The 12,080-nt window shown below is 43.7% G+C and overlaps 1 protein-coding gene across 2 annotated transcripts in view; it reads left to right on the top strand.

Moving 5' to 3' along the window:
- The first annotated feature begins 1,331 nt into the window (after positions 1 to 1,331).
- Positions 1,332 to 12,080, top strand: part of dnah5 (dynein, axonemal, heavy chain 5) — a 249,542-nt gene continuing 238,793 nt past the window's right edge. For both annotated transcript variants that reach the window (XM_082150214.1, XM_082150212.1), the window contains exon 1: positions 1,332 to 1,604. In XM_082150214.1, coding sequence (XP_082006340.1) covers positions 1,512 to 1,604 — 93 coding nt within the window. In that variant the 5' untranslated portion in view covers positions 1,332 to 1,511. The remainder of the gene's footprint in view (positions 1,605 to 12,080) is intronic.

Here is a 12,080-nt window from a genome sequence, read left to right as displayed (position 1 = left end):
CCAACACCACACTGATCAAGTAGCCTATATTAATAACATTTTACTGATAATGCACACTTACATCACAGAGACATCTATTTGATGTGTGTTACATCTGGGAGACGTATTTTTTAGAGGGTTTGCTCATCTGCAATACGTCTATGGGACATTTCCTGTCAGATGTCAAATAGACATTTCGAAAATGCCTTTAAGATGTTTATGATTTGGAATATGTAAAACTGACATCTTAAAGACATCTTTCAGATGTTAGTAAACAGCAGATGCTTTCCAGATGAAGTGATCTTTAACAGACATCCTGCAGACATACGTGTGCTATCTCACTGCAATTTACTGAATTGCAAGTTTTGAGACAAAGCATACACACAAATTGTCCCTATTTATTCTCTGATAGGCTATGTTTGTCTAAACTAAGTTCAATAGTGTCAAAATAATAACAGATTAAAATTTTCTGTGTGCCATTTTAAAGCATTGAATATTAACACCATCTGTTTCTGGAACCTACAAGGTGTGTGTATAATTGATGTGTGATTCACAAGGAATAAAACAAACTTATTAAAAACCTGTATATTTATTCACTTGCGCAGCGAAATATTAAACAGCACTGCAACACTGTTTCAGCATTCACCCATCTGTTCACTAATGTAAGATGCATGGAAAGGTGTGAGAACTGAAACAATTGCGCCCTCTAGTGAAACAGTTGAGGAATTACATTGGTAAAATAGCGCCCTCTTGTTGTGTTAAGAAAAACTGCAGAATTACACGAACTCGAGACAGACGCTTTCACAACAGCGACCGCACAACTTTCAGATGGATGGCACCGGTTTTTTTAATTTATTTTTTTTACTCAAAATCTGATGATGAAAATGTCTCTAGAAATGTGCTGCAAGATAATTTGTCCCCCACATTCCTGTAGCCAGTTGCACAAACTGCGTACAGTCATCTATTTTTTTTTTTCTTCAAGACTGGTCATAACTTTTTTTTTTAAGTCAGTTACATAAAAACGTAAACTGGTAGACTGATTAGCCCTAACTAATTGCTAGTTTGCTCAGACAAGTTTTAAGACGCAGTCTTAACTTACGGCTATTTAACTGGCCCCTGAGCATAACATTGTTAACATTACGAAAATATATCGTGGGCTTTAAACATTAGGAACAGTTAATAAAGTTTAAAGCCGCATACGAAAAAAAAAAAAAACAAGAAAAAAAAAACGATTTGCGAAATCAATGAAAGTGAAGTAGCCCAAGATCTTTGTTCTCTGGACTCACTGGGCCGGGGCCCGGGGCACTTTCATTTTACCCCTAAAAATGTTAACTGACGTCGGCATCTCTATGGCAACTGCCAACAACAATTTAGTGGAGATTGGAGAAAGTAAAGTGCTTTCTGGGCGGCTCGTTCACAGCATGGTCAACACTAAAATCCTTCTGGACGCCGGGAAGACTGCGTGGAAAAACATAGTTCAGCTTTAGGATGAGATTTACAAACTTATAAAACCCTTAAAAGGTCAGTAGATCATGGCTTTGAGTTACCGGACAGTGAAGTCAAACATCAGATCCAGAGGAACTCATCAGCCCTCTGCTCCAGTGGACAACATGAAGGAGATGCAGGTCTGCTTGCTTTCAGTTCACATCTTTGCCACTTTCCGCAGAACACTACACAAAGGTTATTAGGGTATTGTATGCGTAGGCTATATGTGTGTGTGTGAGTTCATCTCAATAATACAACAAAACTCAGAAAGAATTAGCGTATGGGTATTATTTCTTGTCTTTAAGCTCCGATCATGCCAGACTATCTTTTTATTGTTGTTGTTGTTTTTTTAAGGCTAATTTAAACAATGCACACTTGTTATGGCTCTTAAATTTAGCCTATGGTCTACGTTTAGATTTAACCTATGCCTAGATTTAACCTATGCTTATGTTATGTATTAAAAAATGTTGATTAATACATTTTGAATGAGAAAGGGGCAAATACAAACAAAAAACGGCGCATTTTGATCTGAACCTTTCAGATTCCAAACTACATTTTTTATTGCAAATGTTTTACAAATCACTAGATGGCAGCAAAACTCCACAGCAAGATTTAGAATTGAATAGACTCTTTATTGCAATTTTTGGTCTGGTGGAAAATATAATAAAGTTTCAGACAGTGAAACGCATAATTATGTGTGCAAACGTGCAAGTAGGCTACTTTGTGTAATGTAGGCCTACATGCAATATAATGTTCGCTCAGTAATACGCTATATTGAGCAATAATCAATACATTACAATTTAAGGTACATTTCTTGGTGTGGAAAAAAAAAGGTCAATTCATTTATTTGTGTTCTCATTTATGTCAAATCAACAGGTATTACACTTTATTTCTCAGACGTTTCAACTGAAATTGCTGGAGGGGGGAGGGGGGCATTTGACAAAGTTTTGACATTTTGACAGAGCTGCTAAATCAATGTGGACAGCATACTGTAGCTAAGATAATCTGGTTTTGGAAGAATTCATATCCATACACTAGTATGTTGCCAAAATGTACGTGGATACACACTACTGCAGCACAGCTGGAAGCCTGGAATTATCTGGAACTAGTGCAGTGTGCGTGCAAAATCTGTTTTTGTGTGTGTTTTTAGTAAGTGTTGGTTCGGTGTGTTTGAGTGCTCGTTACAATTACACAGCAAAAGTTCAGTGACATTTTTATTTGTTCATGGTAGAAAGCAAATACTGATAGTGACATAATGACATACAATAAATATGGAAAATTGAACTACACGATTGAGGGAGCAGGCTACACAGTGAACTCAGAGAAAACGCTACGCTTGAGCAAACAGTTTGTGAATAGGCTACTACAAATGATGGCCGTGAAAGAGACTGTGAACGCATTGAATAAGATATGTTTAGTTGGTGAATAGCATCTGGCTACTATTACACAGTAGCGATAACGTTAAGCGCACCAGAATAAAATATAATATTCATAAATAAACAGTGTAGCTGACTTACAGATTCAGTTAACATCCACAAATGAATAAGCGCAACGATTCAGGGTTAGGTGTAGTTCTACACAGTGAACTCAGAGAAAACGCTACTTAAGCTCCGCTGCTTTCTTCGACCCTCTCTGTCTCTGGTCCTGCGCTGTGCTCACTCAGTGTCAGTGTGAGAGGGGGAGTGGCCAGCTGTGCTCACTCAGTGTGCAGTGTGAGAGGGGGAGTGGCCAGCGGCTAGAGCGACAAATGCCAACGTGTGCTTACTGATATATTTAGCGACATCTTTTGCATTCTAATCCAAACAACGCCAAACTTGGCACTGCACTTACTCGTGCCCGTAGCAAGACACCTGTCAAGTTTGAAATCCATCGGACCAACAGTTCGTGAGATATGCGAATAACACACACACACACACACACACACACACACACACACACACACACACACACACACACACACACACACACACACACACACACACACACACACACACACACACACACAGAAAGACGTTCCTGTAATTTTTAAATTATATAATATTCAGAAGTAAACAGCGTAGCTGACTTACAGATTCAGTTAACATCCACAAATGAATAAGCGCGACGATTCAGGGAGCAAGCACACAGTGACCTCGGAAAAAAACGCTGAGCAAACAGTTTGTGAATAGGCTACTACAAATGATGGCCGTGAATAAAATATAATATTCAGAAGTAAACAGTGTAGCTGACTTAATGTTTAGCTGACAGAGTGTTTATGTCAGAATGTTTATTTTTAAACCACAACCCTCTAATGTCAGAATGTTTATTTTTAAACCACAACCTTCTAAGTGGTTCTTTTACCGATATATTTAACAATATCTTTTGCATTTCTAATCCAAACAACGTCACTGCACTTACTCATGCCCGTAGCAAGACACCTGTCAAGTTTGAAATCCATTGGACTAACGGTTCGAGAGATATGCGAATAACAGACACACACACAGACAGACAGATAGACACACAGACAGACAGACAGGCAGACACACAGAAAGACACACAGACAGACAGACGTTTCTGTAAGCTATAGATAGATGTTGTATGATGTAACATTAAGATAAGTTTTCACTGGAATTAGGCAAGAGCCTAAGATAACACAAGATACCGGAAGAGCCAACACACTCTCATTGCAAATAGTTTGTGCCTTTGGGTTATTATTTAAAATATAAATTAATATACAATGTTAATGAAGACCTAACTCCTCCTCCATGAAACTAGAGTGGAGTGAACGTACTCGGTTACCTAATGTAACCTCGGTTCTCTCTAGAAGAGGGAACGAGTATTGCGTAAGTTGCTTACGCTACGAGTAAAGTCATCTTTTCTCGAGATATGAAGCCAAAAAATTATCCTTAATTTTGTATTGATTGTCAACGCAGTGCAGCAGCAAGCAGACCTAGAGCAGGCTATCTAGAACGCTCATTGGCTGCTCTGCGGCAACTGCAGCAGCCTACCACTGAGCCTGGCGTGACGTCGCGCCAACCGAGTACCTTCTCTTACGATGGGTTCTCTCGTACTGCGTAAGTTGCTTACGCTACGGGTACCCCTTGTCAACGCCGTTCGCGCCTAGCATCCACTACATGAGTCCTAGGGGAAGCCCAGGGAACACAGATAAGTGGGAATCAGGCGGCCAACAGAGTGGGCCAGCACATGTTCATAAGCACACAGTAGGGGGTGCAGAGCGGCTCAGCTGAACTTAACACAACCCTTTATAGTGCAGCTCAACCAGGAGAGCTAAATCGAGTAAAAGTAGCCCGCACGATCAACCTGGGCAGGGCATACACACGACTTAGACTGATAGAAGTTTAGCCTGCAAAGCGGGGACTTCCAGGTTGTAAAACCTAACAAATGTAGAGGGGGAGGCCCAGCCTGCCGCCGTACAAATGTCATGAATAGAAATCCTGCTGGACCAAGCCCATGATGAGGCCATGCCTCTGGTGGAGTGAGCCCTGATGCCCAAAGGGCACTGCAGGTCTTTAAACGCATAAGCTGCCGCAATAGCGTCCACTATCCATCTGGACAGACTGTGTTTCGAGGCGGCGAGACCCTTGGTGCGCCCTCCAAACGAAACGAAAAGCTGCTCTGAGCGCCTGACAGCGTCGGAGCGCGTGATGTAATTTCTCAGTGCTCTGACAGGGCAGAGGAGGTTACTATCGACCTTGCTGCCGGATGCCGGCAAGGCTGAGAGAGAAATGACCTGCGCTCTAAAAGGAGTGCCAATCACTTTGGGGACATAACCATGCCTCGGTTTGAGAATGACTTTAGAGTCATTAGGTCCGAACTCGAGACACGCGGCGTTAACTGATAACGCGTGTAAGTCACCCACGCATTTGACTGATGACAGGGCTATCAGAAAAATGGTTCTGAGCGTGAGGTATTTCAGATCCACAGTTTTTAGAGGTTCGAAGGGATGAGCTTTCAGGGCCTCCAAGACCAGAGAAAGATCCCAAATAGGAACCGAGGGGGGCCGCGGGGGATTCATCCTCCTGGCTCCTCTGAGTAAGCGGATGATGAACTCATTCCTTCCTATTGCGCGGCCGTGCGCCGACTCAGCGAACGCTGCAATGGCCGCAACATACACTTTGAGCGTGGAGGGGGACCTGCCCATATCCAGCAGCTCTTGAAGGAAGCAACGCACCCACGAAACCCCACAAGTTTGTGGGTCTAAATTCTTGACGGTGCACCATTTATTAAACACAGACCATTTAGACGCGTAGAGCCGCCTCGTAGAGGGAGCTCTAGACTGCGTGATCGTGTTCACGACGCCTTTTGGCAAGTCAATGGGTATCCGTTGATTATCCATGCATGCAGAGACCAGCGCTCTGGATGAGGATGCCAGATCGAACCGCGGGCTTGAGAGAGGAGGTCTCTTCTCACCGGGATCGGCCATGGGGTTGAGTCTGCCAGCCGCATTAACTCCGGGAACCACTTTTGGTTCTCCCAGCGCGGGGCTATAAGGAGCACCGAGTGGCGCGTCTCCCTGATTTTCCCGATGACCTGTGGCAACAATGAGATCGGGGGGAAAGCGTACAGCAGGCTGCTGGGCCAGGCTTGGGCAGCGCATCCTCGCTCTTTGAAAAGAACCTTGGGCAGTGAGTGTTGTCTTTTGACGTTGTCTGAGCTCCGTCCTTCTTGGGCACGAGAAAATAACGTCTGTAAAAGCCTGTCTCGCTCAGAGAAGGATGCACCTGTTCTATCGCCCCCTTGCACAGCAGCTTTGCTATTTCTGCATGAAGTAGGTGAGCTACTTCCGTATTCTCTCTCGTCTCGGTCCGTGCTCGAAAGCGCGGGGGACGGCGAGCGAACTGTAGCGAATAGCCCTGCTTTACAGTATTCAGCACCCATTCTGACATGCCCGGGATCGCTTCCCATGCTTTCGCATGCATAGCTAGGGGTAGAATGGCCTCTGGGTTCCGGTCGCCGCACTGCACGGGACAGGGAACCTGTATCAGAGGTATTGGCGCGGCGCGACCGGAGGCTCGCTGATAGCGGTGACTGGCTGGACAGCACTCAATGACTCGGTCGCTTTGGACGGAGAACATTTTGTGGCGAAAACCTGTGACGCGAGAGCGGCGTCGGGGGTAATGTGTTTATCAGTAAGTGTGAGCGCTCGTGAGCGGGCACAGGGCTTACGTTCACAACACGGCCAGTGTTTGGGAGCTTTAAAGGATCTCAGGGCTCGAATTTCGGCGCGGGATTGCGGGTATTGCGCATAATTTTAATCATTCCCGCAGGTCTCCCACTTATAATGCGGGAAATTCCCGCAAACATTGATTCACTTTAGCATGTAGGTTGCATTGGTAAATTAATCCACACAGATTATAAAATCAAATCAGTCATTTTAAAACTCTCTGTGAGAGACGCAATTTCACAAACAGCGTGAGTGATTCAGCGGTGCTGCGTCTTCTATCAGCTCGTTAGAGCTGCAGGCGGCGATAATACATTTACATTTACATTTAGTCATTTAGCAGACGCCTTTATCCATAGCGACTTACAAATTAGGACTAAATTCAGCGAGTCATCATAAAGAGGCAAAAGCAACAACAACGCAAGAAGTGCTCAAAATACAAAGTTCAGGTATTATTCAGAGTAGCATAAGCCTAATAAGTGATGTTTCAAAGGGAAAGGATTTTTTTTTTTTTTTTTTTATAAGGTTAAGTGCTCACGGAAGAGATTGGTTTTCAGCTGTCTTTTGAATGTTGTCAGGGATTCTGCATTCCGGATGAGGGTGGGGAGAGCGTTCCACCAGCATGGAACTGTGAATGAGAATGTTCTGGAAAGTGATTTTGTGGCTTTCTGTGATGGAACCACGAGACGTCGCTCGTTGACCGATCGTAGGTGTCTGGTAGGGATGTAGACTCGTAGGAGTGAGTGAAAGTAGGAGGGAGCTGAGCCTGTGATAGTTCTGTAAGCAAGCGTCAGTGCCTTGAACTTGATGCGAGCAGCGAGAGGTAGCCAGTGCAGAGAGATGAACAGAGGAGTGACGTGGGCCCTCTTGGGCTCGTTGAAGACAAGATGAGCTGCAGCATTCTGGATCATCTGTAGGGGTTTGGTTGCACATGCTGGAAGTCCAGCCAGAAGAGCATTGCAGTAGTCAAGCCTAGAGATGACCAGGGCCTGGACGATAAGTTGTGTTGCATGCTCAGTTAGGAAAGGCCTGATCTTCCTGATGTTGTGCAGTGCAAACCTGCATGATCGAGCTGTCTTTGAAATGTGATCTGTGAAGGTCAGCTGGTCATCAAACGTTACTCCAAGATTGCTGTAGAGATGGATTGGCAGGGAGGACGAGAAGCTCAGTCTTTGCCAGGTTGAGCTGCAGGTGATGTTCCTTCATCCATGTGGAGATGTCCGCCAGACAGCTTGAGACCCGTGCAGCTACTGTGGGATCATCTGGTTGAAAGGAGAGGAAGAGCTGCGTGTCATCAGCATAGCAGTGGTAGGAAAAACCATGTGCCTGTATGATGTGTCCCAGTGATGTGGTGTAGATGGAGAAGAGGAGGGGACCAAGAACTGAACCCTGGGGAACACCTGTGGTCAGCTGATGTGCTCTGGATACCTCACCTCTCCATGCGACCTTGAAGGACCTACCTGTGAGATAGGACTCAAACCAGTGGAGTGAAGTTCCTGTGATGCCCAGTGATGAGAGGGTGGACATAAGGATCTGATGATTCACCGTGTCGAAGGCAGCAGACAGATCCAAAAGAATGAGGACTGAAGATTTGGAAGCAGCTTTTGCGATCCGTAGGGCTTCTGTGACTGACAGTAATGCAGTCTCAGTTGAATGTCCTTTCTTGAAGCCAGATTGGTTGACATCCAGTCAGGTCAGATGCGTGACTGGATGTAATACACTCTCGCGTTTCGGGAGTCGGGATAGACGGAATTGTCACTTGCATAATCGGGCCAGCATTGCATCACGAGTAACTAAAGTTTACCATTTACACGTCTTTTAAAGTTTTACCAGTTTAAACATTCACGCAATTTGAAACTATTCGGTACTTGCGCGCTGTCTGAGAGATGTTTTTTTCTCTGCACACATACATAGAGTAAAGCCGCCTCACAAACAGCTTGCGGGTAACAAAAGTTATTTTTCGTGGATTTTATCGCGTTAACAGTCAAAAACATGCGAAAATGATGTCAATTTAGGTCTTGGTGAGTATCCTTTAAACACAGTCAGTTATGTCTTAAATAAGCATAAATCGCACGTGACCGTATAATGAACACAGGATCCGTGCACTAGCTCTTACAGTGACAGCAGCCATGTCTGTCATTCATTTGGTTGTCAAAACAACAAACTGTAGCTTTCATTTTAAGGAATCAGGATTAATAGCCTATGTATTTAATTTAGTCAGGACTAAAATACTACCCAGTGTTATTTTACATTTGATTACTTTATTCAGTCTCTGTGTTTCTGAATACTAGTGTTAGACCTAAGCAAAAACTTTTCTCTTTATTTCTATTTATTGGTATCTTTATTCTATTGTATTTATTTGTGCTACTTTTTTCAATTTAATTCAAAGATTGAAATCAAGCTTCCTTGTGTTGTGTAAATTCTTAAGAACAAAATTACCCCATTGTAAAAATGCAATGAGTGAGCATACATTTAGGCGAGATACATGTAATAAAAAAAAAAGTCTAAACTCCCCCCTCAAATTAAAAATTCCCCCCCATAAGAATCACCTAAGGGGGGATTTCCCCCCCATTTTCCAAAATGAAATTCAGGCCCTGGATCTGACCCTTGGGATAACCGTGTAACAGAGCGGGCAGTGGGTAGGTGTGGGCACTGAATCGTGGGCACATTTCCTACGCTTAACACTCGAGCAGCGCGTGCCCGCTTTATGAGGGTGAGCTCTGTGAGAGACACAGGGGAGATCGTGCTTGTGTGTAGGGGTGAGCACTGGGACGTGGGCACATTTTCTACACTCATAACACCATCGGCGTGAGCCGGATAACCAGACATTATACTCTTTTTGAGATTTCTCTGGGTCGCCGTGAGAACGGCGTTTGTGTGCAGGCGAGCGAGTTGTGTAACTGACACGTTGGCTGCGGTGTACGCTACTGCAGTAGCCTTTTCTAAGGGGACTGACAGAGCTGGGCGTTTTGATGGCGGTCCGGCCGCGGCGGGACTCGACCATCTTTTCCTTCCTGCGGCTGCTAGGAGGACTTTGTGGGCTCAGGCTGCAGCGCGATTTTGGGCCGAGGTCCCCAGAGGGGAGGCGGTCTGTGACAGCTGGATGAGCGACCTAGGGCGGCCGCCCTGTCGTCGCTGCGAAGACGGAGGCTGAGACGAGCGCTGTGTAGAGCTACGTGCAGGAGGCTGGGCTTGAGAGCGTCACGCCAGGCTCAGTGGTACAGTGTCGCGCTAGATAGCCTGCTCTAGGTCTGCTTGCTGCTGCACTGCGTTGACAATCAATAAAAAATTAAGGATAATTTTTTGGCTTCATATCTCGAGAAAAGATGACTTTACCCATAGCGTAAGCAACTTACCGTAAGGACCTCTCGTAAGAGAACCCAATGTTTACTGTAGCCTGAGTGACAGAAATAATGAGAAGCAGACAGTGATCAAAATGACATAGCAAGCTCACTCAATCATCTTTGATCTTTTCTAATGTGATTAGGAACACCAATATAACATTCGATGGTGGCCTGAAAGAACAGCTCAGTCAGCAATTTGTATTTAAGATCCCAATAAATGAATGCCCAAGCATCAGCCCAAATGCATAATGGGATTGCTGGTATAGAGGCTTTGGATTTAGAGAGCCAGTTCTCCTCAATGACAAATCACCTTTGATTTCTTACAGTTCTTACAGTGCAGTTAGAGGTACTTTAGAAAGATCAATTTTTATGTAAATGTTCTGCACCTCTGCTCTTGTTTGTGCTTATGGGAAGCATTGTTGGGTTTTGCACTTGTTTCTAATGCCGTTAATGAGACCTAGAGCCTGGTTCAGTACTTATGGATAATAAGTGGACTGAACCCTGCCTGTGTGGGAGTGAAAGTGTGTGTATGGGTTCATATGTATGTTCTCCACTTGGAGAGCCAGTTTGCAGATCCCCTGCATAATTCAGCAGGAGGCTCTTCTTACACAAGCCCCTAGTAATAGGAAGATCCTGTTAAAAAATCAGTCATAGCCACTGTGAAATATTGATGACCTAACTGCTTTTAAATGCAAACCTTCGCAACCATTTTCCGGGTATCAAACGTTCAGGCTCCCCATGTGGGCACACGGTCTTCTGTGATCATGAATGAATGAGTTGGTCATTGTATGTGGAACGGCAGGGACTGGGTTCAGAAAGCAATTAATAATAACCGACTTAGTGTTCACAGAAATCTTTTGAACCCTTGCTGAGAAAGTATTTTTAACTGTCTCCTAATTGATGTCTTGGCCTACTGCACATGCAACATAATCAACATGTGATGATTGTGAAGAAGAACATAGATCTGAAACTTGTTACAGTAGTTTTATACAGTCTATGGGTGTAGACGGTGTTAACTTGCTTGTTAACTGTCCTTTAAGAGTCTTTGTTAAGAGTCTAGAGGATGACAGTACCTGAAGTACCAGCATTAAGCCAACATTTTTCATTAACAATCTTCTCAGCTACTGTTGTCCCCTCCGTTCCCTGATGGAGGGAATGAGACGTGGGCCTTGCCCACACTAATACGTTTTAGTTTTACAATTTTTCTATCCGTTTGGCCTTCTGTCCACACTGAGTTTTTATTTTTTTTAAACTAAACTTAATGAAAACACTCTGCAAAGTGGATAGATTTCAAAACGCTGTTTTCACATTGTAGACTGTAAAAATAAAGGTATTTGAAAACGATGACGCATTTTTAGTCATGTAACGTATATTGTACCGAATAGATATTCATGTTTTACCAGTATTGTGTCTGTTATGCGCTATTCACTTTCACACAGTTGCTAAAATGTTTTACTTTGCACACTCTTCATACAACAGTCAAAGATGACAGAAAATTTACTCACATTTGCTGTCCTGCGGCATTTATAATATAATATAATATAATATAATATAATATAATATAATATATTGATCCCGCTACAAAAAATTGCGTGATAACTTTCTTATGTCTTGTTCTGTCTGTATCATCTCAGTGAGCTTGTATGAGGGTTTCATGTGCAGTAAGGTGAATTTAGCGTTTTCCGACGTTTCAGTGCGGACGAGAAACTTTTGGAAAACACTATTGTGGACGGATAGCGTTTTGAAACGAAAACACCGTTTTCAAAGGTATCCGGATTAATGCAGTGGTGTCGATTGACTGACACTGGGGGGCGTTTTGGGGTCTTCCAAGTGCGACTCCCAGTGTCAGTCAATCGCCACCATGTTGAAGTGACTGAAAGATATGGAAAGGAAATTCTGGTCTCTAGATATGGCTTGGGTCTTTCCTTCAGAGTAGGCTACATGCTTTGCCCTTTAAGTCTGATCACACCAAAAAGTAATGGAACACATCTCCTCAACAAGCCGCATGATCTGAAGCATCATTCATATTCATTACACAAATGGTGTAGGGCAACTTATTTGCCTTATTTGCCATTTAAACGGATGAGTAATAAAAAAAATCCACAGTTGTC

This window comes from Leuciscus leuciscus (genome assembly GCF_965113295.1).
Source record: "Leuciscus leuciscus genome assembly, chromosome: 20".
Taxonomy (NCBI): Eukaryota; Metazoa; Chordata; class Actinopteri; order Cypriniformes; family Leuciscidae; genus Leuciscus; species Leuciscus leuciscus.
This window is presented reverse-complemented; position numbering and strand designations above follow the sequence as displayed.